Below are 27,607 nucleotides of genomic sequence, written 5' to 3'. Positions count from 1 at the left end.
ATCTGAAGAAACCAGAACCTTCTTACAGATGGGAACGGTGTTTGAGTTGCCCTAGTTTTCTGCCACACAGGACAAAAACTTTTCTTTTTGGCTTCATCTGGACACAGCACCTCCTTCCAGGGGCCTTTAAAATTGAAACTGGTCTTATGAAAATTTTATTACTGTAATGGATGTCTTTTTGCCACTCTTACTTAGTCCAGACTTTTGGAGCATGTGGCCACCAGTCCCACTGTCAACAGATTATCATCCACACTGTGGATCTCTACTGCGCTGTCAGCATAACCATGGGATCAATACTGTCATTCCCTGGCACTCAGTTTATGTGGCAATCAGTTTTTGTTTTATTTGCAGCTGTGTTAATCTCTGTCCGTTGTTAGATGATGAACTCCTCTCTAAGAAATGTTCAGAGCTTCAGATGCTTTGAACACCTTGATGTCATCCCTACTAAAGAAACTTGTCCTCCCATAAGAAATGCTTTGTAAGAACTCAAACCTTAAAGTGGGGGCTCGTCCAATTTGTAGGTTGGACCATAACATAACATAACCCTGCCTCTCCATAGCTTTATCTTTCATGGACAACCATGAAAGATATGGGGCATATGGGATATGGGGAGCTAAAGTCATATACAAGCCACAGTTTTAAGATTTTTCTTTGAACACTTCAACATGATCTTCCATTTTTTTGTGTTTGTTTTGTGGAAAAATATTAAATATTCATTACTGTTGGAGTAAGTTGCACTCAATCGTATTTCTGCTTTGAATCTATAAGTTGAAATTGATATGTTACATCTTGATTACACATGATTCCATAATTTGTTAGTTATGTCATGAAAGCCACCCATCAGATAATATCACCACATTTTCCAGAAGGTTCACACTTTTTTGCAGAAGACAGAATGCGTTTGCATTTATTTATTTATTTTTTTGGATTCTTTGGAAGCGAGTTATTGTTAATCAAGCATTCCCACAAATAGTTTCTGTCATCTTTCGCCATCCGATGTCTTTCACTCATTCTTGCATGTCAGTGGGAAACACACTTATTTGACCCAGACCACCAATGGGACCGGAGCCAGCTCTCAACCAACACCCACCTCGCAGCAGATTAACCAGTCATTTGGCGTTGGCTTGTCAGGGAGCTGACAGTCTTACTTTCCATAAAGGAAACAGCATGTAGACTTTGTATGTGTGTGTATGTCTGAGAGACCTGAGTTGACCCAGGGCAAGTCTGGCCACGAAAAAAAAAAAAAAAACCCTGACATGTGCACCCAGACCGAGGTAGCCAGCGGCCACGGTTTCACACATATGCACACGTAGCTGGGCGTGCAGACAAGCGCACGAGTTTCTGCCCCCTCAGCAAAGGAAAGAGCACCGGGAAGCAGTGGAGCCTTAGAGGTGACCAAGATTGTCTTTATATTGTCTTTATCCACCTCTCCTACCAGCGTTACAGTGGAAATACTTGACCCTTGCCTCTGAGCTGTGAACCAGAGCAGATTGACAGCATGGATTTGGTGATTCCTTCCTCACTTTCTCTCCAAGTATTTTGGATTTTTCATCAGAAAAAAAAAGAAAAAATGCAGATTCAATACAAGGCACATGATGCGATCCACTAAAAGTACAATGCAAGCACCTCCGAGCACAGTGACTGCTCACTTTATTTCTTATCTTGTATATGTGCATGGATACAGACTTAAACAGATGGAGGGCACAGAGTGACAGAGAGCCAGAGACACAGACTGAGGGGAGCGCTCTGATAGGCTCAGTCGGGGGAAACGGGTGGAGAGGAACGCTGGTCCCCAACGAGGCGAGCTAAGTGGGGGGAAATTAGGTCAGTGTGTTCCTTGTGACTCCACAGCAAGAACACGCATGTATATAATGTGTGTGTTCTCGCTGGTACACCTAAAGAGTCACACCGCACCAGAGCAGACACGCGCTGTCGATCTGTCGGACTTTGTGTGCGTACCGGTGCATGCTGCCAGGTACTCTGACGCCACTGAACTTCTGCAGCGTCAGTCAGATTAAATTCCAAAACTTTTCCTAGCGATTCAAAGCCAATCCAACCGAGACAGGAAAACAAGGATGTAACTAATCATAGCATCACAGTCTGTGACAAAATTGTTCAGAATAGGCAACAGTTGAATAAAGGTTACGTGACTTTTATCCCCATTTGGCCACGTTGTCTTTTAATTCACGCTTTTGGGATTAGTGGAACATGCTGTCGTGTGTCCTCTGGAGGACAAGGATGCTCCTCTTTATGTAGCTTCCGCCGAGCTCTTGTCTCTACTCATTGTCTTTTCCTGTCTCCAGACCAGGACACGTCACACATACTATAATTGATATGAGATTTAGGGGGTATATTTTAATGTAATTAGAATCTTGGTAATTGGACTAATTAGATCTAATTGCTATGTGAGAATGACTTTGATTAAAACAGGTTTCTCTCCTCAAACCAGAGGAGGAAAAAAATAGTTGGGTGACATTGGTGGGATACAATGCAAAGCTAATTGACTGTTAGCTCTGATGGATGAAGATTAGGTATAGTGATGGACAGTGGACCAAAAGGGGGGGAAAAAAAGTCAATATCTCAGAATATCTTCAGGTAATTACTTTTAAAAGATTTTAGTCAAACTCAGAATAAAAATCCTGATAAACTGGCAAACTATCTGAGTCTGAGTATGTTTAGATTCTTGCAAAAGTACCAAAACGCTGAAATCAATAACAGCAACTGTATTGAGCTAAGTGCTTTGATTATTCTGGGCAACATTCAGGAAAAAAAATAGAAGACAGTTATGTTACATATGAAAATATCAGATAGGCTGGAAGGTCTGCAGAAATCTCCTGTGCATGTTCAATTGGGATGGTATTTTTAACCAATAAGAATGGATCATTCTTATTTTTATATTTTTCCCCTTTTCATCCGACCAGAATTGACTTTGTGTGTGTCAATACTTGCAGTAAAAGGTGGTGTATGTTTTTCCTTGAAGTTGGACTTAATGGATTAGATGGGTTATCTAGGCTTTCAACATAACAAGCCTTTTTTTTAAAGGCTAATTGTTGTGCCTCGCGGATAAGAAACCTAGACCTTGAAATATGAAAAGCATTCAAAAGTTAACATAAGCTGATCTTGAACAACATTGTTTAGTGACACAAATAGACCCCTTAAACATTTTTGTGTATTGACACAAACCGACTGTGACAATACAAGTCGGTCTGTGACAACTAAAATGTCACAGACCAACTAAAATATTCAGTAAATAAACTTGGAATCTTATATGTCTGACCATCACAAAGAAGTGCATAATTAGGAAATGTGTGGAAAAAATTGATAGATGGTATTTACTTTTTTTTTTTTACAAATACAGATCCAAAATGTATGGCTTGTATTCAGGCCCATTTGTTCTATTTTGTAGAACCATTTTTTTCTGCAGCTAGCTCTGATCATTTTGGGGTTTGGCTCTACCAGTCTAGGAACTTCTGAGTCAATTTGGGCTTCCAAGTCTTGCCAAAAAAATTTCCATTAGATTTAGATCTAGGCCTTTCCAAAACATGAAGTCGGTTTGATATAAACCTGCCTCTACGCTGTCCTGCTTGTACTTAGCTCCATCCATGTCTACAGCAACTTTTTCACTTTGGCCATGGTGGATTTAGGGTATTCGTTTTGACCACACATAACAGTTTGCATGTAGGCCAAGAAGTTAAACGTTAGCTTCCTCTGACCAGAGCAATTTCAACTATAAACATAACCTGAATTCAAATTGACTTGAATTGAACATCTTCTTTCATGTATTTGTTTTGCTCTCTTGCGGCTTTTTGCGATACCAAATTTGCGTAGAGCAACAATTCCTCCCACCTAAACTCTGATTGTCTGCAACTTCTCCAGAATTACCATGGGCCTCTCTTTGTAGTGATCTAGTTTCTTTAATAAGGCAGTTGGTTTCACAGAACAGTATTTGGGGGGAAAAAAATCATTAAGGGGAGTTGAAATCTTTACTTGCAAAAAGTGTTGAAAACCACATATAATTTTCTTTCCTCTTCACAATTACACATTATGATACTTTATGTTGGTTGCTCTGATAAAATATGTTGAAGATTCTTACATAATAAAATTTTGAAAAAGGATAGTCACTTTTATCAGTTTTGTGTCATATGTCTTTATTTTCATAAAGTATTTGTCTCCTTATTTAAACTAGAACTATTGTTTGGCCAGTTTCAATAAAATTATTCCCTTACTTAAATATTTCATGGGGTTCTACAGTGCATATTAAGCTCAATACATCCCTGCACATTTATTTTACAAGCAGAATGAAGTCCCCACTCTGACTTTTATAGAAATGCATTATCTTACCGCATTTCTGTCATCTGTGCGCTATCTGATCTGAATCTCCGTGTTTCCATGTGTTTGCTTAATTATGCATTAGCCCCTGATTTGCACATTTGTGTCAGGACGCCCCATAAAAATCTCGATGAGCTAAGCCTCGTGCGGCTCAATAGATGGCAGTAAGATCCCTCAATCACTGCTGTATGAATCCGCTTTGCACTTACAGCCCATGAATATGCAGACGTGTATGTGCGCATCCTGTGCACTCATGTAGACAATATATACAGAGCGCATAAACACAAGCAAACACTCTCATGTGCACGCTCAAAAGCATAGACACATGGACAAAGCCAAAACAAACGGTGATAAAATGACAGCAAATAAAGACATAAAATGAATCCATTAAAAAAAATAAATAAATAAAATCTTTTGTCCAGATATCTTTGAGCCCTACAGTCACAGAGAAGCCCACAGCAATTAAAGCAACACAGGGAATTATGGTTAGGTGGTTTGAGTTTCATACTGCAGTGTCTCTGCCTTGGTTGTAAAAATTTAACACTTGCACTGTACCTTTCTAATAGTCTGATTAGGTGAGGGCAAGGAGGAGCTTTTAGCTCAGAGTTACTGTAAAGTGAGAGCTCGCAAAGATGAAATCAATAGCTGCAGCACCTTCACAGGGCGTCAGGGGAAAAGCTGAAGTTCTTACTCAATACAACTCGTGTGTATAACTGACAGCAACGTCTCATCTCACCCAGCCGACGACTGCTCAGAGGTAAAAAGCAGCACTATGAATAATCGTGAAAACCATTTAATTGTGTCCCTTTGTGTGCAGTCTGCTCGGCTTCTGTGCTCGTTTTGTATTCGCCCTTGCCCCCCCCCCCCATCACCCGACACAACACCCCCGCGAGACAGTCCCTGTGTCGTCATTTGTTGGCAGGATACACTGGTAATCATTCGAATTCCCTGAGTATGTTCAGAAGATGTCAGGGAGTAGTCTCTGATCTTGTTTAATATGTGACCAGCAGCTATAAATTACAAACTCCCAGAAATGCAGAAACAAGGGTACTCTGAAATCTCCTGGGAGAATTTGCTTTACGTTCCTCTTGCACATACAGAGTCTCCCTCTCCTCCCCTTAATTTAGTTGGAGTTCAAATGAAAAACAAATACCTGTGACTTTCTAGTTGAAATAGACTATTTCACTTTTGGGCTGTTTTGATGCCCTTGCCTTGTTGCTTCAGATGAACATGACCAAAGTTGTTTGAAATTCTCTGGTCTATTTGTTTTTCATTTTTAAATTAAAATTAAAATGCTCAAAGCCACACTGAGGACAAAAAAAAAAAAAAACACTTGGAAGTTTCAAAACTACTTTGTTGTACTTTGGGAGCAGGGAAATAGTATACATGCGAAGACAGAAGAGAGAGCTTCATGTTCAAAATAAATACAACACAAGGATTATGTTCACTTTGTCTTAAAATAAGTTTGAATCTTTGTGAAAAATATTGAAATTGCGATGATTTGCAGTGAGTGTTTTGGATATTTTCACTCAACAAGATTATTTTTAATTTCTGATGAAGATCCAGCAAGGTTGCCAAGGTCTTTGAAACAAAATGTGGCCCACAAAATCTCAGATCATCCTCTGTACCTAGCAGTGGGGTACTTCTCTACATCATGATGATACAGGTCAGATTCAAACCCATCTGTAATATTTGTTATTTGTAGCAGAAAAGCTCATTCTTTATTTCTTTCTGACCAATATGCAATTCCAATTAAAGTCATAGAAGTATTTAACAAATGACTCCAAGTTAAATTGTCCTTTTTTACCCCATTTTATCAACACCATTCTGTACCTTCCTACTTCCATTTTGTAAGTAACATAAATAAACTACTTTATACCAATTAAACTAATTCCATGAATTAACTAAATGCAGGAACAAACGGTCATAAAAATACTCAAATTTCATGTATTCCTAATTGTTTTGTATATTGTTTTTGGATGTTTATGATGCTTGAACAAAACATCTTGTCAGCAAGAGCATGGGTTTTTGTCAATTGTATATATTTAAGCTGTTTTTCTGGTAGCGTTTTTCTGGGACAAAGACGCATTTCCGAGACCGCAGACGATAAAGAAGGATAAAACAGAAGAAAACGAAATGGCAATATGACCAAGAATCCTGTAACATCTCTGATTGCTGGACAATTAAAGATTTTCCTCACTTACAAACTACCTGTTGGAATAGTATTATTATTATTATTATTATTATTATTATTATTATTAGTATTGTCTCCTGGAAATCTGAAACACTCAAGATGACACTCTTTTCAGCAGATCCCGAATGGTGAGCACAGATCTCTTTTAACTCCTTTGTCATCCTGCTCACTGTTCTTGATATCAAAGTAAACTTGAGGTCTCAACTTGTTTGTAGGATTTTCCCTAACTGTGGATATTCACAGGTACCTGGATTACTTGTTGAGTAATTTCTAGACTTATAACAACAACTCTCTCTGTTTTACTGACATTTCACATTCTCTTGTCTTTCCTATTATGAAGCGTCGCTAAGGTAACTAGGCCTCACGCCACAGATACAGGAAATTACTAGTAAGTTTAATGTATCTGGAAGTTTCTTTACACTAATGTCTTAGTTACATTAGTCTTGAACAACTTATAGTCGGGTTTAAAATGATTCCTTCACTGCTGATTAAAAAGAAAAAAAGTATTTTACTGTAAAATCTAACCACGTATTACTCTTCTAGTTTCTAGTGCAAATATCTTAGTACACTTGAAATACTACAAAAACAATTAAATAATTTGCAAGTTGAACAAGACATTTTCACTTATAACATGGGGAAAAAAATGTCTTGTTCCATTGGCAGATTATTGGAACAAGAATCTTATAGCTTGTTTTAAGCTTAAAATATTGTAGCTTGCTGAAAACTTACTTGAAAGTTAGTTTGGTCTTATTTCATTATAAGAAATTGTCACTAGAAACTCGACTAAAATATCTTGGTAAGATTTTGTGTTTTTGCAGTTTTCTTACCAAACATTCCTTGGAGTAAATGTACTTTAATCAGTGATAAGAGTTTCCTTAGTTTTTAATTTTAAGACGTTTCAACCATTTGTTTTTATCAACAGTGGCAATAGATGTGGTCTCTCTCTCTGTTTCTCTCAATCTCTCTTCCAGTCACAGTGCATTTTCTCATCATCTTGGTTGGTTGATGTGATCTTGATTTTCCAAGCATGAGGATGGATACCTATTGAGACTTACTGTAAAAAGAAAGTATATCCTTCCATCTCCTCCATGGAGAGGTTCTCCACTGTTGGTTGCATCTTCTGTTTGTCTGCCTGGAGAGGCGGCGCGCTTCTGCCGCTCATGCTGGGGCCGCAGCTATTTGTCTTCTTGATTGGCTTCTTCTGTGAGGAGCAGGAATCGGGGAGAACACATACGGATGTCATTTGTAATCAAAGCAGGAAACAGGCCTTTGAATTTATCTTGGAGGATGCACACGGTGACTGTGACAATGTCTGTGTGTGTGTGTGTGTGTGTGTGTGTGTGTGTGTGTGTGTGTGTGTGGCATTTTGGGGGGGCTTCTCCTAAATCTCAACCCGCGCCTCTACTGACGCGAGACAAGAGTGACGGCGAAATGGCATACGGCACACCATCCTTCAAGTCGGGTTCGTTCGGGAAGTGTGTGCACAGTGACGCCGGCGTTAAATACGTGATGTTAGAGCAGCTGGCACAGTTTTGTTTTTTTTTTTTGTTTTTGCCCCCCTCTCCCTGCACACAAGCCGTTTACTGTCATCATCATAAACACAGTCAGGAAGTGGGATTTAAAATTTTTCACCAAGGTACTTGGGAGCAGATATTTTTTTTTTTTTAAGCCGCCAACATGTTAACGGCTTGCTTTCCCTGGCCCTGTCAAGCCTGTCTGTGTTGCCCTTGGGTGGGCTTAGTGCCTTTCTGCTTGAAGTTGTGACATACACACTGATGTATGTTAATGAGATCCACAGTTGGAATAAGAAATCTCTCTCTCTCTCGCTCTCTCTTTCTCTAACACCCCTCCCTCATTCTACCTTTCCCTATTTCATCTTTTTTTTTTCTGCCCTCTGTCTCTGTATACTAGGCCCAGGAAGTAGTAAATGGGCAGAGTCCCATAAAAGCTCCATTCGTTTTCATAGGGCAATCTTTGCCAAAGCAAGCTTGGATTCCAGAGTGATGATCACAATAAAAAGGTAGAAAGGAGCGAGACGAGAAGAAAAGAAAAATGCAGGAGATATATAAACCACAATGTTCTCCAGTGTCTCCCCACAATAAATTTAATGCAATACCTTAAGAGTGGATTCAGTGTATAGTTGGATTCCTGCCCCGTGGGCAAAAGGGTTGCCTGGAGAAAATTCATTTTAATTAGGCCTGCACTGCAGGTTGAAGGGCTGAAATCTGATCCCTAGTGCTCCCAGGCTGGGGCAGGTTGGAGATCATTCCACTTAATCATTAGACAACTGGGTTCCACACCGCGACGTTTGACAGAGTTAGCTAGGTTTTTAAAGATGGGGGGCAGAGTGGTGGGGAAAAGAGAGACAAGAGGAAAAAAAAATGGTCGCGGGGAAATAAAAACCTCATATAAACAAACTCGTTTATTTATCGGGACATTGCTGATTAATGGTCTTCTGAGGAGCCTCTGGTAGATCGGCTAAAAGAGGTTAGAAACAATAAAGACTTGTAAGGCATGGAAGAGGGAGCCGGGAGAGGTAAAAATGCGAATGCAAAAGAGAGAGAGAGAGGCAAGCTTGATGTCTTTCACAGACTTCTAACTGCCCCAACAATAACACGGCAACAAACAAAAGGCCGCCGCAAGAGGCACAATGGCAGGGGCGGACAGAGAGCCTACGACGCCGGATCAGCACACACGGTAATTTTGCAATTACCACTTCAAAGTTTTAGCAGGTAACATGCAGGCTTTGATTAATTTAGCTTAAGTCTTCTGCTGAACAGGAAGAAGCGGGTTAAGAAAGGTTTTGGAGAAGAAGAAGAAGAAAAAAAAAAGAAAGGAAGGAGGCCTGGCTGGCATTGCTGATTTCACAGAATTTGAGCTGCTCTGGCTTGTCAAGCAGATCAAAACTGGCTTTGAAGGCTGAAAAATACCTGTTAGTGTGAAATGTATTTTGACAAATCTCAGATAATAAGCCGGGGAGGTGCAAGTAAGGGTGGAGAGAGGGGGCAAGGAGAGGAAGGAAAGTGGTAGAGGAAGGAAAAAGGGGAGAAGCAGCTCATTTTAAAGGGTCAAACATCCCCTTAAATCACAGCGGTACCTTGTACTGGAAGCCAACTTCTGCTTTCTCCCGGCACGGATCGGTCTTCTCTACTGCACTTCCCGAAAAGATTTCTGGGGAGTCGTTCTTCCCTGCATCCCAAAATGGAAAGGAATGTATACTGAATCTGAAAAGTGGACGCTAAGATGAACAAACTTTGTTTAATATTACTTAATACAAGTTTATACTGCAAAGTCTGTAGATTACCTACCAACAGTTGCCAGAAATGTTACAAATATAAAAACCTATACCTTAAAGATATTTTTGTTTAAATCATCTTTGATTGTGCAAACTTTGCATTATTGTTTTGGATGTTCCATCAAGTGGAAATAATTTAAATAAAAAAAAATGTTTTGAAGACTTAAAATTACAATCAACCTATTGTTTCTTTTGAATTTTATCATAGTTTAATATTGCGGAGACTAGCTCTTCAAGTAATTTAATGCTTAAAATATGCAATTAGAAATGATGAAAAATCCCACAAAAAAGAAATTAACAATGTTTCTGAACCTATATCCTTTCTCATTTTCTCAGCAAAACCACATTTGCAGTGTTTTTCATTCTTTAATTCTTTCGCCTTTTTTTCTATTTCTGTCTCACTTTTTCTCGCTGTAATTTAAACGGTAAGCCACCAGATGTGTGTCTCATGCTTGAAGAGTCGAGGATCTGCATTATTTAGCATATTAACATTCACAGAATTTCAAAAAGGGGTTCCTGCTTTGCCTGGAGGTTGTAATTAAGTAAACCTTAGCTTGATACGTGTAAAAATCTCACTCTGTGAAACTTTTGCCCCCCTCATGAAACCAGTCACATCTATATAATACATATGGAAAACTCGGGAAGATATCATTTCTTCTCTTGCCACAGGATTAAATATATCAGTAATAATGACTTCAACATAAAATATCTTTTTGACAGCTAAAATGTAGTACATGTGGATAGTAATTTTTTTTTTTTTGTTTGAAGGCACTGTAAAGTCACATATTACAGAATAAAATAGAAAAAATATATATATATATATTTTTAGGGTTATGTTTTTATGCCTTGCTTATGTTACAATATTCAATTTTAACATCTCCTGTAGTACATCATAGTTATGTGTTGGCATAAAAATACCTTAATGTTGTCAAGGAATTTTGAAACCTTTTAAGGAGCCATAAAACAGGTTAAGGAAACTATAAAAGGACAACACATTGAGAAAATAATGGAATTAAAATAGACACATGGTGTCATTAATCCTTAATATGGAACATGCAAAACGTGATCCTCTGTTTCATAATGCTCGGCGAGCTTTGTTGGGTTAAACTATACTTCGTTACAGTCAGCAAAGTCTCCGTGCGTGTGCAGACAACCTGAGACAGAGTGATGCAACCCGCCGCCACCTCCCATCTGCATGGGCGCACAGAAAACAAGCACAGGAACCACGGCCACCATTAGCAGCATCAACAACCATGCACGTACTCCGCAGACTGAGACCCCCACGGATTCGAACGCCGTCTAAAGTCATGCAGCCGAACGCACACACTCATTACACCGTGGCCCCGCTTGCTAATGGTCAGATGCTGTGGAACCGAAACCAGTGCGGAGGCAGCATCGACTGCCTTGACAGCTAAGGGCTACGTCCGTGAACTCGGAGCACGGAAGCTGCCACAACTCCAGCCTCTCTGGGCACCCAAGGCCAACAACAAACTCCTTGTTCTTTCCCCAGTGCCCTGAGCTATGTTAAGACTGGTACACATGCTCGTCCATTACACACACACATTGCGTCGATGCACCCACACACCAAAAAGGCAAAGACATCAATGTAGACACTTGCATATATGCACAAGCATTTTCGAGGCTAGAAATATACGAGTGTACAGCTTACAAACAGAGACAGGTTGAGGGAAGGGAAAGCCTGAAGGCTGCACCACTGTGGAGACCCCATTACTGTGTTAACAGTGAGATGGAACCAGAGTGAGGTACCAGTCATTGCTCAGCCAGGTCCATAATTTTATATCTCGACTGGCTAAGATTTGCTGGAAAAACAAAGATGATCAACTCGCAGATTAACCCCGGGGTCCCTAGCAGGATCTTGTGCTAAAGTTTCCTGTAGCGCTGCGAGGGCTGAGTGTTGTTTTAAGCAAGAATGTGTTTACTTTTAATCTACTGGAATTTAATTACAGTGGCAGACACTAACTGAACACTTGAGTTCGTATTTATCCCCTTCAACGTTTTCATAATCTTGCCACATCACAACAAAAAAAAAACTTCAGAGGACGCACACAAAGCAAAGGCATTATGAAATACGATTTATCACTTGTGTAAACTTTACACAAAAATGATCTGAAAAGTGTGGTGTTCAAGCACTCTCCCTAAGTGTTTTTGCAGAAGGGTATTCTTTTAGGTTATGTTTGTGAGTCAGAAGGATGATACATGGTTTCCAACATTCTTTGCAAATAAAAATCCACAAATAGGTCTGAGCATTTATACTCAGCCTCCTCCAAGTCAATATTTTGAAGCCATTTTGCTGCAATTTAATTTATATGTATACCTGCGGATAGTTAAATCAGCTTTGCAAATCTTAACACTTTTTGTCAAAATCTCTTTGCAAAGTATCTTAGCTACAGTCAGACTGGATTGAGAGTGGCTTTAGAAGAAAAGCGGCACACCTACCATGTAGTATCTCTGTGATGAGGGGCTTGTGGCGATGTGATATGAATATAGCATGTTGCATGGATGGAAAAAAATAAACATTTTACTCATCTGATCAGAGAACCTTTTCCACATGTTTGCCAGGTTCCTGGAGGGCTTTTGGCAAACTTTGAACTGCATTTATTAGGGATTTCTTTCTCTTGTGGCTATCATTTCACCACTTCCCCATTGTTTTATAACCGAAACCCACTTTAAACGTCTCCAGAACTTTATTCCTGACCTGTCTGGAGTGTCCGTGGATTTTGAAGAAGTTCATTGTTCAACAACAGTGCCTAATAAACCCCCACAGAACAGCTGTAGTTGCACTGCATACAGGGGAAGTACCAGCTGGAAGTAGAATGAACAATTTAATTAAAAGTTAGAGAGGACTCCACTAATTTGGTGGCATCAGTCAGTATGGACTGAACTTTATTAGTCGTATCAGAGGAAACGGGGGGTTTGAAATTAAATCCACACCACAATCTGGAGATGTAAAAAAAAACAACAAAAAAAACAAGCAAATATCTTTGCTTTTCCTTTAAATTAACAATTGTTCAATTTATTATTAAAGAAAAACAGTTCAGTGTGTGGCTGCAATGAGAAAAACAATTGCAAGAAAAAAGTTTAAGGGGTAGCATTTATCTTGTTTTCCATGACAGGTTTTCCAGCTTTATTAGCATATATCACAAAAGGTTTTGAAATGTGTTAATCTTATTAAGGGATTCCAAGAATAGCCTTAAAATTTATTAATTATATTTTTTTCTTTTTTTTTTTTTTAAACTAAATTTGCCGAGGGCACATAGAGAATAACGGATCGACACGACAATAAGATTTGAAAGTTTGATAACTGGGAGTAAAGGGGAGAGAACCCTGAAATGGGAATGCTCCAAATAAGACTTTAGATGAAGGGAGTCCCTGATATCATCTTGAGTGATGAGGGGCTTGGATGTTAAGATAAATTCATTGAAAAAGCAACAAAGCGTCATCGGCATCCTCATAATGATCCACTACAGGCATCGTGAAATGAGACACTGATCTAATTTGTCACTTGGGCTCAAACAAACCTAGTGTAACTGGATCATTCTGTTAATGTGAAAGGTCACTTAACCCAGTGTGCCTCTAGCGAATCACCAAAATACTAAATACACTTCATTATGCTCTGGCAAGTCATCTGAGGTAAATCAGATTATGATCATGGAACTACAAGTTCTCCTGCAACACGAAATGATGAGTTCACATACAACAGCAGTAATGCTCTGACGCTGATCACAGCTTGTCAGCGGTATTATTCTAGATTGGGATGTCAGATTTGGTTCTGTTGATACATGACAAGTGTAGTGATTCTTTTCTTTTCTTTATAAAAAGGATTAATTAACTTAAGGCCTCAGGATCGCAAACTTAATGTTTCACTGTCAAGCCTTGTGCGTTATGACGTTATAAATGACAAGAGGTCTCTATGCACTTCTCCCGACTCTGAGACAAATGGGTATTAAAGAAAATTCAGGCATTACATGCACCGAGAAAGTGATCCCACCACAGCACACATCAGCGTCAGAAACAGGGAAGCATGAAATAGAAAGGAAACGTCTGAAAACCCCCCGACTTGACTAAGAACTGGAGAAGCTGGGGATAATTCGTTTTTCTTTTCCCTCACTGAATTGGATTTCCATTTTTGGCTAGGTTAAAGTTGTCCATCCAATCGCCCTGCTGAGCCTTGACATATCGCCCCATCTGAACACCATAATTCACTCCAGAGGTAATGCAACCTGAACTGATCTGTATGCAAATGAGGCCCAAACGTCAGATTGGCTTAGGGAGCGGCGCAGATGAGGTGTTGTGCGGGACACCTTTTGATCCATTATTTCACTCGCCGGATCGGGTTCACTTCTCAAGCAACCTCTTCACCTGACTGCGTGTGTGTATGTGTGTGTTTTCATGCATGCCCGTGCATGAGGGAGCATGCACTCTTTCCTCGGCGAGCAGATCTGCTGAATTTTGCCTTATGTGGCTGAACATAAATCCCCGCATAGTAAGAGCGTTTCTCGCTCTCCTTCTCTCTCTTTGGAAATGCAGTCAGTTCGTTGGGGACACTTCCCTTGTGGGTGTTAGGATCTCTGTGGGGGGTCACAGGTCAGCTAGCGGAGGAAGCGACAAGCTGTGAAATGTAAAAGACCAATTTCTTCCACATGTTTCAGTGCTGGGAGAACACTGCCAAGCTGTCAGCCGGCATCACGTTTAAAATGGGCCAGGGTGCTACCCAGCAGACCTGTCACAACTCATTTGTAATTAAAAAGCCTGTGTGATGTTTAAAGCAGAGCACCCCAGAAACTTTTGAGAACTGTTAAATAAAGATGAGCTGTACATGCACAAAGAAGGAAGGAAAGAAAGAAAGAAGGAAAAAAGAAAGAAAGAAAAAAGAAAGAAAGAAAGGATGCCTCCACAGACCTGCTCAACAAAGAATTTGATCAACTGTAAGGGTATTTCATATTACCATTACATGTTAGCGTTGTTAACAAAATAAAATTTACTTAAACATTTGAATCAGATGTACCTTCAGTAAAATTTTATTCTCACAATTAGCCTGATATGTCTACCATATGTTTGTTTTATTATGAATTCAAGTATCATCTACAGGTAAGTCAGAAACTTTGTATCATTTTCAGTTGCAATGGTGTTTCTTGTTGTTGGAGCAAGAATTTAAGTTTCAATACTCAAGTAACTAATTTGGCAACAATGCTAAAGCTAAAGTCTGACTTGTTATGCCTGAGGGACTTGCTGCTAATGAGCTGCACATCTAAGCTGTGGTTGTTAGGGTTATTATTATTATTGTTATTATTATTATTATTATTATTATTATTATTATTATTATTATTGTTGTCTGAATTAAACCCCAGTTATTCTGTTTCTTTTTAACATGGTAGTTTGGACCATGACAGTAAAGTGATGTAAAAAAAAAAAAAAAATTGTTAGAATTTAAACTAACTTATTTCTGTTTGGGTTTTTAGCTGCTGAACATAATGAAAGTTAAGAACTTGTCTAAGCTATGTGGTAGAGAAAGCTATTTGCTCTGACGAAGTTTGTATTCAGCTTTAAATAGTTTAGTTACAAAATTAAAACTTGCATTCAACGTAAGCTTCCTAACTCAGAGGCAGACAATGCCAATATTCAACACAACTTAAGCTGTTAGGATGCCACTTCCTTAAAGTAGATCTAAGAAGGTTGTTTCCAGATTTAACCGGTCTGACAACAATGCTAAAGTCAAATTTGCTTGCAAGCCACAAGCAAGCAAATTTGCCCCTACGGCTTCTTAGGGTTAAGAAGCTACGGCAGTCTTTGACAATGTACAGCACATCTTAGTTTTGTTCCACCGAGAAAAGCTTTTGAAAATACATTTACAGTGTACATTACTTACTGTCGTGCTGTTCCTTTTTCTTACATGAGAGGACCATAATAATTCAAAACGTATTAGAATGGACACTAATCTATTTGTTGTTTAAGTGTCAAAGTTACATTTGCTATACTCAAACATATTAACTAAGGTCTGATCAAATGAAATCTAAGCAAACTGCTAAACATGTTTCTTGGTTAAATTATGTCTTTAATCCGCGATAAACAGAAATTAATCTATTCGTCTGCTTTTCCATGTTGTCGTGTTTAGGGATAAATCCCTTGGCCTCACTGCTGGACTAATTAACGTTATTTAGTGCAAGTTTCCAGCAACTACTAATTGGACTTCTTTTCCTGGGCGCTCAATGTCAGTGTGCTAAGGGTTTGTTCACAGGTGAAATCCGCAATGGTATTAATCGGAATGCTATCACTAACAATCGGTATTGAGCATCCAGCCTAAATATGTGTCTAAAAGAAGTGCACTTTGTATCTGTTGGGTTTTGTAATCATACAAAGAAAACATCATTTGCTTATGCAAACTCCGCTCCCTTTCTTTAAGGCACGTTCACCCCAGCAGAGAGTCGATGTATGCGAGAACTGATATTCTTCTTTTCCCCCAGCTCAAAATATTAGAGTGACATTTTCTCCCCCACTGTGGCATAGTTTGGGGGCACGAGGTTTAGCTTTGGACTCCTACCTGGCAGAGATGAAGAAGAGCAAGCGGAATCAGCTGACAGGTGGAGAGGTGAACCGTGTTGAGAGAGCACGGCCGCGGACTCTCCCGCTCTGCAGCCGGGGCCGACGTGCAGATGCTGCTGGGACTGGAGAAGAAGGGGATGCGGGCAAATCTGAGACTGGGCTGTGGGTCGCTGCGTAAGGGTCGGGTCATGGTGATCCTCGGGTTTGGATAAGATTTTAGGGTTGGAGAGCGATCTCGATGGTGCAACAAAGAGCTCTGTCACTCCGGATGTTCCGAGTGGAATTCTCTTTACCTAATACACACAAGAAAAAATAAAATACAATAAAAAATCACAGAATGATCAGACTGTCTGAACTCCAAGTATAAATTCAGTAAACATGTCATTGCTCTTCATCCACATTTGTTTTGTCCTTTATAATCAATCAATTTATGTGATATTGCTAATATTTTTGACAGTGGGCCATATGACTACTAAGTTAAGTCTGTAAGCATTTTTTTTTTCTGTATTATGCATTAGCAAAGACAAGCAAACATATTCCCGCAGGAGTCAAAGCAACAGTAGACCACAGTAATGATAGAGTAATACAAACAGCATGTCGAAGTCAAAGGGATAAAGATGCAAACACAGAAGAGGGAGAGCATTGTTCTGGTTTTTTAATTTGATTACAGTGTTTACTAATCTAATCAATGCATCAGCTTAGATGCATCCGGAATTATTGGGTAAAGATGTGGATTTTGTTTTCTGTCTGGGGACAATTTCCAATTTCTCTGTAAATGCTTTTTTCTCATAGGAAACATCTAAACGTCCAACGCCCGCTGGACTTTCCATAACAGCCTAAATAATGAAACAGGGATTGTATTTTTAAACTTCATGCACATGCATTCGACCAGCCCTAAATGTTTAACGTGCAATGGGAATAACGAAAAATAAATAAATAAACGAAATGAATGAGTACACTGTAGATATTTTAAAGAACAAAACCAGGGGAATAGATCACTCACCTGAAAATACAGGTTGCACAGCCAGTGGTCTAGATCGGAGGAGATGATAGCTTCAATTTTTTTAAACTGGTCCAGCTGTGGGCTGGGCTCCCCTCTGATCAGTGGAGTTTTGAATCTAAGACGATAGCACATCATTATTGGCAACCAAAAACTTTGATGGTTCAACTAGATTGAAGCATTAAATAAATAAAGCTGCAGATGTTTTTTTTTCTTCTTTTTTTTAACAGTTTGGACTTGCTGTTCTCCAGTCTCTTTCTAATTCTAACCGGTCCCATACTAAAAATGTTAGCTTAAAGGTACTTACTGTGGAAACGTCATATTATTTATTGACTTACCTGCCCTGGACCAGACTCAGGCTCATGCTGCATATAGGAAATACTCCCCAGGCCAGTACAGAGCTAAAATGGCTACTGTGTCCAGGTAGGCTGATCAGTTGGAACAGCAAAACCATGGAGGGGTTGATTTCAGAGGTGGCAGGTAAGCTCTGCAGAAACATGAGCAACAGATACACAATTTTACAAGCACATGCATCAAAAAGGAAAAAAAAAAAATTTTTTTTAAATAAAAGTTACATACTGTAGCTTTAACACATAATTGTCATGTGAAAATAAAACATGTTTTGTCAAAGTTTTTACAAATGTGGATTCGGCTCTCCCATTTTGCAAATGCCTTAAAATAAAAGCCAGTGCAACCAATAGCCTTCACCTGACTGTTAAATAGGGTCCACCTTTGCATAAGAAACAGATGGGCTTACAGTATTGTGCTAAATGAATAGACTATCTACAGAAAGTAATGGAGGTAAATAGTCACTGAAAGGACGGCAGACATGGATATTAAGAATTTTTTAGCGGCCTCCTTCTAACTGGAATCGTTGGCAAAAACGAATTTGCCAAAAAGCATATGTTTCACAGATACAGGCGGCATGGAAAGGGGAGCTTCAGATTGCCACTGTAGTATAAACTGACAGCTACTGAATTAGAGATCCAGTAAGGCCACCATAAATCAAATTGATAATATTACGGGTGTCTTGCACAAAGCAAAAAGTGTTGGTGGTTAGCAGTCAACGGCAAGTGCACGCATGCTTATTTACCCGGAGAACGGTAGGGGTTTGCTTAAAAAATGAACTGACAGTGAAGTGTGCGCCACTTCATCCATCACTGAGTAGGAAATATTTTATCCCTTTATTAGTCGTAATGGAAAATGCAGGGGACTTGTTTTAACGCATAAATCATGTGTATCACGCACCGAATCTGGGACACACCGGTGAAACGACGGTTAGTGGCGTGTGACTCAAGACATAAATTTATGGAACAATATCACGGATTACAGATATTGAGAATATTGAGGATATTTATATAATTCATTTACTGTGGGAAATATGACCTCAACTAGAAGTGTTCTGTAGTGTGTGCGTGTGTGTATGTATACATGCGTGGGGGTGTGCGTGCGTGGGCATGTGTGCTTAAAGTGCTTTAACACAGTTATTTGGGTATGTATGTAGAATAAAGAAGCATTTAAGACACAAACTTTAAGAAACGCGTCTGGATTTACTGCACAATTGTGAACTGAAAGGAAAATAGCATGGTTCAGAAGATGACGCTTCTGAACCATGAAGTTCAGAACGGTAATCACAGCTGCAAGTCTTCAGTGTGCCAGCTTCACCTGTTGAGATGCAACAATTTCCCGCTAACTTTCTTTCCAAAACAGCCCCATCTCAGTCAGATGGATCTAAGTCTGTGAATACAGATTAAACATGAACTGCTACAGAAATCTGATCCTGTCTATAGTCTATAATTTTTCCCCTCATTTTTCAGATGATTGATTAAACAGTGCCCCATGAGATGTTTAAAACTTGAGATATTGTTGCATATTATCATACTACGTTGCACTTCTCTACACCTATAACCCTGACCTCTCTGGTGTGTTCCTTGGTCTTCATGACGCCATTTGTTCACTCATATGGAAACACAGTAATGACGGCAATACATAAAAAAAAATAAAAAAAATCGCCTGCAAGTCCTGCATTCACTGAGTAAAGCACAGAAAACAAGAAAACACCAAATGAATGGATTTCTACAAGATCCTCTTTTTTTTATTTGCTTTTTTCTCTGCTTGTTTACTCCAATACTAAAACCGCATCCACGTCATTCTCGCTTTGCCGTAAAATGAAATTCAGACACTCTGTCAATTCCACCCAGGCGTTCCCACTCACCTGCAAAAGCTTGACACTCAACTGTTTCTGCCTTAATCCGGCCCAGGCAGACAAAACAAGTGGTGAATGAAAGAAAAGTGGGGGAGACAGAAAGAAAGATAGAGAGGGAGGAAGGGAAAATAAGCTCCTGGCCTCCCTCTACCATCACTAATTCCTCATTTCCTCTTAGAAGGGACTGCATGTACTTCTGAAATCGCACGCTATAGTGTGGGCAAGTGGAGGGAAGGGAAGAAAAAAAAAAACATTTAAGCTAGTGGTCTCATACAAATCTGATCAGCATTTCCACTGCTGTCAATGTGAATAACAACAGCTGGTTTGTCCATAAAGCACAGCTCACAGTTTAGGGAGTAGAGGAGGGGAAGAAGAGTGACACAAGGCATTTATACTATGCTGTACTTAAGCGTTCTTGTTTTTACAGATCCCAGGTCTGCATTCAGTTCATGCCAGCTTTTACCCCATGCTTTATGTTGGATGGAAGCTGGAGACAATATTATCAGGGAGCTTGGGCTCAGTGAATACGCCCACGAGCACATTGACAGTGTCCACATGTGCTGAATGCTCCACATAGGCCTTCAACAGATGCCATTAGAAAACAGAGCATACATACAAGACTATATAGGATCGGAAGGGACACTGAATTTAAAGGCGTGTATTTTAAGGGGTGTTTTTTTTCTCTTTTTTGCATGTGAATCTTTTGTCCCACACACATATGATCAATGAATAAACAGAACCTAATCCACTGGTCAATATCAACCATCCAGAATAAGTCTGTAGATTTTTTTTTTTTAAGATTAGAGCAGCTTATGCATATACAGAGGATGGCTTCTTTTCAAGAGGTTTAAGAAAGTGATTGTGAAATGTGCTCAGATTTGATCTAATATAATCTGCTGAGCATCTTCAAAAGGCCCAACGCTGAAAAACACACTGATTCCTCCGCTATAAAAAAGAAAAAGAGGGCTTCATATTTTTAACAAGTTAACATAAACATGCAAAAAGATCGATGTTACTTGAACTTTTTCACCTTTTAATGTCGCAGTCACAGTTTTCTGTGGAATAGACCAACACAAAGTATTGCGGAATACTAGCTTTTGATTATTTTACAATGAAACAGAATCAAAAAGTGAGGAATGCATCTGAATGTAGCCATCTTTATATGCATAACCTTTAATAATATTTAGTGCCCACAACTGCAATAAGATATTATCCAATTCGCAAGTGAAATCCACTTTTATCTAAATACTGATCCAGCTGTTCTGTGAAAGACTCAAAGGTTTGAAAGATAACTTTAGTGAACAAAATGCATCATGGTGACCAAGGAGCACATCAGATTTAAAGTAAATCTGGATGATAGCCACTTAGATCCATAAATCAAACATTATTGAAAGAACTATCAGGAAGAAAGACAGCTAAGAAGTCGCGCGTACAGTTATGAAGACGCTCTGGTTAATATGCAGGTCACTGTCGTAGAAACGGCCTCGGTGCTCGACTGGCTCAGTAGACGCCGACCAGGTTTGCTCTTTCGAACTGCGCAGGTGAAGAGAAGGACCTCCTAAAGTGCTCTGAAGTGCCACTCTGATAGAGTAGAGACCTCGCGGAAGCTTGTCTCTTGCCGCTCTCAGGCAACATACACACACCTCTATAGACTGAGGAAGGGCTCCCTGGTCCCCCTATGAAGAAGAAATAGTAGAACACAAGGATGAGCAAACATTTCATCTCCAAAATTAGAACACATTAATATCCCACCACCGGATAGAAACCACAGCAGTTATTGGCCTACTACAAAATGTTAAGTTACCCATTTGGCGTGAACTGCACCAAAAACCGAACAATTTGTTTGTCATTCAAATACAAAAAATTATTTTTGGGATGATCTCGTGTATCAGGCCTTAATGCAGTTGAATATATTTTTAAATGATTGGATTTAGAATAGTAAAGGAATCTGACTTATTATTCTCTGTTTTGGACCAGAGCAAGTCATGTGGAGATGCTAACCCTCCATGGTGGAGGGTTTGATTGGGATCAGAGATGTGTCAACCCACCCAAACGTAGGGAGTTCTTTCAAAAACAAACAAATACATAAAAATGTGTTCCAGAAGTTACACAATTAAAACCCGGCACTATAGTTCACCTAGACCAAGAACAATGATCTTGAGATGTTCAAATAAACAGGGCAACGCTCCCTTTTAGGAAAACATGTGTCATCTGGAAACCTAACCAGGGCTCAGTATTAAACCGCTGAACATCTGTTGAGATACCTGAAATGGCATCCAGCGTATCCAAGCTTGAGAGGATCTGCCAGGAAGACTTGGATAAACGGTCTAAATCCAGGTGTAAAAGGCTTTCAAAGACTTACTCAAGAAGCTGTAATTGCTGCCACAGGGGCTTCTGCAAAGTAATGACTTCATTTTGATCTTTCATTAATTTTTGAAAAATATGTTTTCACTTTGACATTATAATTATAAAGTTTGAACCGGTCAGAAAATGATTGATCAGTCAAAAACTTAAATTTACTCATGGAAAATTGTAACAAGGCGCTCTAATACCGAAAAGTGTATCGATAAAAATCCCACTACACCTAATATTCTGCATTTAATGAGCTTCATTGGGTTATAGCCTTTAAACCTCATTCAAAGCACATCAACATTAACTGCTGTCAAAGTTAGATTGCCCATTCAGGAGAAGATTTCCAACATGCAAGCCCTGCGGTGATAAAATGAATTTTCAAGGACTGGATGTTTTTTGTTTTTTTTTCTTTGCTTGTATGTGCCTTGTTATATAGTGTAGGGTAGGTAGTTAAAAAAATGATTAAGTAGGACATCCAGAAAACAGTTAATGGAAACAGCATCTCCTATCTTAAAGTCTTAAACGGAATTTAAATCATCAATATCCAAAGCAAATTGGGCACTTTTTGTCATTAACTATTTCTCTATTTCTTTCTTCCAGGTTTTCTTTATATATATATATATATAATTATTATTATTCAGAGATCTATCAGTTGATACTGATAATTAGTATCATACCCAAATATAGTTATTTGTATTTCGAGGGGGCTTGATCATTTTAATTATAACATAATCCTATTGCCACACCAAGTGGTTGATTTGCACTGTGAAGAGTAGGATTAAAAACAAAAAATAAATGTAGCATTCTATCCAACCCTATCCTATACTACCTTTCTCTTTATAATGTCATCCTATTCCATTGTATAATGATGTATTGTATCTTACAGTGTACATATATACCGAGATTTATAGCATCACTTTGCATTATCCTATCCTATTCTTCAAGACTTTCATGTCATTCACTGTAAATTACATCTCCTTATTCCTATTTATTGTATGTGCTTAAGTATACAGTATGTTAACCAGAACCTGAGGGCATAGTTTGAGTGTCTGGCAATTAAAACCCTCTGTACCGATCAATGATACACACTCTCTCACACACACACACTCACCCCTATATGGATTTGAGAACTTTCGCCTTATGATTTCCAATATCACTTTTTTTTTTTTACCTGTGAATCATGAAGCATATATATTTTGAAAGGACACAATACAAATTCAGCTAGAAAAGGGTCATAATACCCGTGACAGTGCCTGTCAGTCAAGGAGCAGGGTGTGTGCAGCTGAACCCCCTCAGTGATATCCCCTCAATATTCCCACTGTGAGCATCTTTGGATTCCAAAACAACCAAAAACAATACAGGCAGAAGTAAAATTTGTATAATTGGTGGCAAAGCGGTTTAGCCCACACGTCTCACATTTAGAAGGAGGTGGGGAAGGCCTCCAAGCTCCCACATAGGAAGACGAGGCAGGCAGAAGAAGAGACGGAAAAAGGAGAAGGAACGGGGGGGGGAACGAGAGCAGAAAAAGAAAAAAAAAAAGGAATAAAAAATAATAACATCACACCTGCGTCTAATTTTCCGTGTGCGTCGTGGAAGCATTGTTATTGCCTGGCTCAAATGATTGCGCAGGCATCATAGGAAACAGCAGAGACAGCAAGGTGAAGGTAAAAGGTGAAGGGAGCCAATTTTCCATATCAGAGGTGGTTTGTTTGCCCCGAGCCTGAGTTGTGCCTAAAGTGCCATAACATTACAGCACTCCTACAGATGAGATCAAAGGCTCCAGTGAGGGATCCTCTGTGGTTTTGCTGGCAAGCGGCCGTCCCTTTGCTGAAAGATCTTTTCAGGGCTTTCCACACATTGACTGATCACACAAAATGCACTCTTAATGGAGACAGGAAATGCCACATACAAAAACTTCCTTTCTTTCTAAGTATAGGCTAATATTCAGAGATTAAGCTTTCTTGTTAATTATTTTCATTTTAATTAGTAAATCTTAATTAACAATGAACATTTACCCTTAAAATATTTTGGCTTTGGAATGAAGGAGGAGGGTGAAGAAAAGAGAGAATAAATATGACAATCTTTTTGGGACCTCCGGGCAGGATTACTGATGCAGGCTGCCTTAGTTATTAAACACGTTCTAAATTAAATGCCTCCATGAATTTTGCACAGAAATATATTTTCATAGTTTTGCATGCCAAATGTGACATTTTATATTTCAGATTCATCTCGCTGCAGTAATTTTCAAGAAATGTCATATAAACAAAGATTTTGTCATTTACCAAAAGAAATTACTATGCGTGGCAGGTTTGGCCATTGCTTCTCTCTTTCTATCTTTTTTTTTTCTTTTCTTTTTGCCTCTCCCTGCTTTGCCCCCTTATTCTGCCTGCGCTAGTTGTTTCAAGTCAGCAAGCCATAAAAAATCTTTATCTCAGTGAAACACAGCAATTTGGGAGATAATCGAATGGTGACTGGGGGGCACAAACGCCAGTCTGAGGAATTATACCACAATCTCCCCTGCATTTACAACCTTCCTCAAAGCCAGTTGTCACCCTGGAAGGAAAGCCCCCGACTGAAGATTCATTACATCTTTAAGCCAGCACGGTGGCATAGCCGGCTCATCCCCAGATGCAACACAACAGCACACTCACTCCCACAGCTGGTGATGCTACCGCTACAACTGCAGTCCCCTTTCTCGCTTTTTCTCAATTGGTTCCCCCTTATTTCTTCTCTCCCTTTTTGCTGCCTGGGTTTCATCTTCTAGGATTGCATTTTCCACCTACTGATGTTTCCTTAAACGGGAGACGCTACTCCCAAAACGACAGAAAACAAATCTTTAAAAGCTGACATAGAAAGCGTAGCTGGATGGTTAGCATACCGGCTGGGGGATTCCTTTTGGCTCATTGTAGTGTAATACCTATATACAGTTATATTTAATTAATTAGGAAATCCCCATTCTTGTGACAAGAATACCTTTTGAAAATAACCTTTCAGCAGGTATTGAACATACTTTAAATTAAGCCCACATTTCTCTATTAAGAAGAGAAAAATATTTTCTTTTTTTTATATGTCCGATGTAATATTCTAATCTTAAATGTCATGTTTTCATTAGCTGTAGGCAAAAAAATAAAAAAATAAAAAAAAACATCTTAATTAACAGAAACAAAAGCTTGAAAACACCAGTCAGAGTGTAATTAATCATCATAATGTGTTTAACTTTGTGAACTGAGTTGCTGAAATAAATGAACTTTTCAATAATATTCAAATTGTTTGAATAAGACTGCATGTCTCTGTATAGGCATGCTCATATGGAAACACTTAATTTCCCCTTTCTCTCACTGGTACCGTTCACTACCTCATTGCATATAATTACATCATTTAGGAGTTTTTTTTTTTCCGGGGGTGGGAGTCCAGGGGGTTACCAAACAAAGCTGTTTTCTTCTTGTAATTTGTAAATAGGATCGATATATCTCCCATGACATCACACTCTTAGGGCGACTCCAACAAGGAGCTCCAATACTTTGCCGCTGCAGTTGCTAATAGTTTGTTCTGTAAAAGAACCAGTTTGGTTCTCCTTCACTTGAGACCAAGTTTGATGCTACCCTACTATAAAGTCTCGTTGGGTAAAGTTTACCCATTTCTCTCAGCATCCCTGCATTAAAGCCATCAGCTTAATTCATTAAATATGTTTTGTAAATGTGAAACAAAAAGTCGAATTGTTCTAAGTGACAACCTACTGAGGTGTAATAATAGTTGTATTTTAAAGTGTGTATTTTAAAATAAAACTATTATTTTCTATCAAACCAATCACATCAGGTGTGTATTGTTGGTGGCCGATGCTCTAAGGCATAGGACTGAGTTAACGTTTTTAGACTTGCTCTAAAGTTATTCAATGTGGAAATCCAGTAATCAGTGCATTCCAACACAATGCCTCAAATACGTAAAAAAGTGTCAATTAATGCAACAGTCTTGATGTGCATTCCACTTTAAACAATGCAATGTGTGTTTACAGCTCTATCGTCCAAATTGGGCATATGAAAAGCAAAACTAGCTCAGAAGTCTAAAACATGGTGCTTAGAAAACTTTGAATGGTTTTTGGACTCCTGTGCTTGGCCTGGCTTTTGATTCTGACGAATATGGTTTCTTTCTATTAGCTGCTACTCACAGTACAGAATTATATTTGAACTTTCTCAGATTTTATAAAGACCCTTGTGATTCTTTTGACTTGATGAATTGCATAAAATAACCTAAAGAAATCCCTGCTAATGGTTAAGTCTGTTCATTTTTAGGCCTTTTTATAAACTTACTTTTAGCTTCTGAAATGCAAAATGTTCCAATCTCAGAGCATATAAGTGGAAACCAATGGGACCATTGAACCCAGAGAAAAATTAAGAAATGTGTTTCTTCCCATCTTCACACCCTTATTTTTAGTCCAATTGATGTCTGTTTCTCAGTCCACCGTCGCCTTACCTGCCACGAGGGCCGTGATGCTGAAGAGGAGGATTGTGGGAGCTCTTTGGCCGCCGCCTCTTCTCGGCCTTCGCCGAGCGCTCTGATCGACAGGCTGTCGAGGTTTTTGCTGCAGTGCACAAACATATGTGTGTAACACACACCAGTACGAGGGGCTAACCCTGTTAATAGCCGCCTGCATTTTGGGCCCTCTGTTGTTCCACTCTGTAGCCAACAGCAGCTCAATCTAATAACAGCACAACAAAACACTTTCCATTGGGTCCCTCTTTCTCTCTCTCTCTCTCACTCTCTCTCTATTGCTCTCTCCTTCTGTGTTTTTCCTCTTTTCTCTGTGGGTCTCTCTCTCTCTCTCTCCCTGCTTTTCTCTGCCTTTCAATCTTATCAGCGGTAATGTAATAAGCGCTTGCTTCGCTCGTCTCCTCGCCACCTCTCTTAATTCCTCAAAATAAAGCAATATCACAGGGGCCCCGGCCTGCCTGTGACTGGGGATAAGATGCTTGTTAAAGGAAGGATAATTCAGCAAATAAGCGCTCTGCATCAAAGGCGGGCGCTGGGTCTTTCTTTTTCTCTCCTTGTCTCCCTCCCCTCTGTTTGCCTATCAAAAGTATTACACATGCTTTCATCAGTTCACAACATGGCACAATGTGCTTCCTAATGCAATTACTCAACCTCCATTAAATCAGAAACGGTGGAAACAAATGAATTACACATTTGTTACAAAAACACAAGTCAGCTCTGTGTCTGTTCTAATTTTTTTTCTCTCTCTCTCTCCCTTTCTCTCTCAAAGATGTAGGGAGAGAAAAGTGAAATCATTTCTCTTTCCATTTCAGGCAGATGTAGCCCTGGGTGATGCGTAGAAAGTCTCCGATGTCTAATAGCCACCCACTATTGATATCAGCAAGGATTTACAGTGTTCAAGGCTGTCTGGAGGAGGTCATCTCGCTAAACTCCAAATCACATTCATCTGACAGGGCTGGTGTCCGACTTACCACCCACCCATAACACGGGCCAGCACAAGCCGCGGTTCTGATGCGTACACTAGTTTCTTGATTTTTATCATCTCAGCCAGCATGGTAGTCCGTAATTAATGAAAACTTAAACATGCTAAGCTTGATTGCCCGCAGGGCTCTCGCCACAAGATGTGAAGCCTGACCAAAGTGGATGGAGCAAGAATTGATGCACCTCCTAGCCCAATGACAT

The 27,607-nt window shown here is 39.4% G+C and overlaps 1 protein-coding gene across 2 annotated transcripts in view; it reads right to left on the bottom strand.

Moving 5' to 3' along the window:
- The window catches only part of LOC102232759, a 172,630-nt gene that overhangs the window by 49,552 nt on the left and 95,471 nt on the right, over window positions 1-27,607 (bottom strand). For both annotated transcript variants that reach the window (XM_023325887.1, XM_023325888.1), the window contains 7 exons: window positions 26,408-26,516; window positions 21,019-21,261; window positions 17,718-17,866; window positions 17,383-17,497; window positions 16,378-16,672; window positions 9,621-9,712; window positions 7,579-7,724 (listed from right to left, as the gene is read on the bottom strand). In XM_023325887.1, coding sequence (XP_023181655.1) covers window positions 7,579-7,724; window positions 9,621-9,712; window positions 16,378-16,672; window positions 17,383-17,497; window positions 17,718-17,866; window positions 21,019-21,261; window positions 26,408-26,516 — 1,149 coding nt within the window. The remainder of the gene's footprint in view (window positions 1-7,578; window positions 7,725-9,620; window positions 9,713-16,377; window positions 16,673-17,382; window positions 17,498-17,717; window positions 17,867-21,018; window positions 21,262-26,407; window positions 26,517-27,607) is intronic.

Source organism: Xiphophorus maculatus, chromosome 21, assembly GCF_002775205.1.
Source record: "Xiphophorus maculatus strain JP 163 A chromosome 21, X_maculatus-5.0-male, whole genome shotgun sequence".
In the NCBI taxonomy this organism is placed as follows: Eukaryota; Metazoa; Chordata; class Actinopteri; order Cyprinodontiformes; family Poeciliidae; genus Xiphophorus; species Xiphophorus maculatus.
Note: the sequence above shows the minus strand (reverse complement) of the source record. Positions and strands in the feature narration are given on the sequence as shown.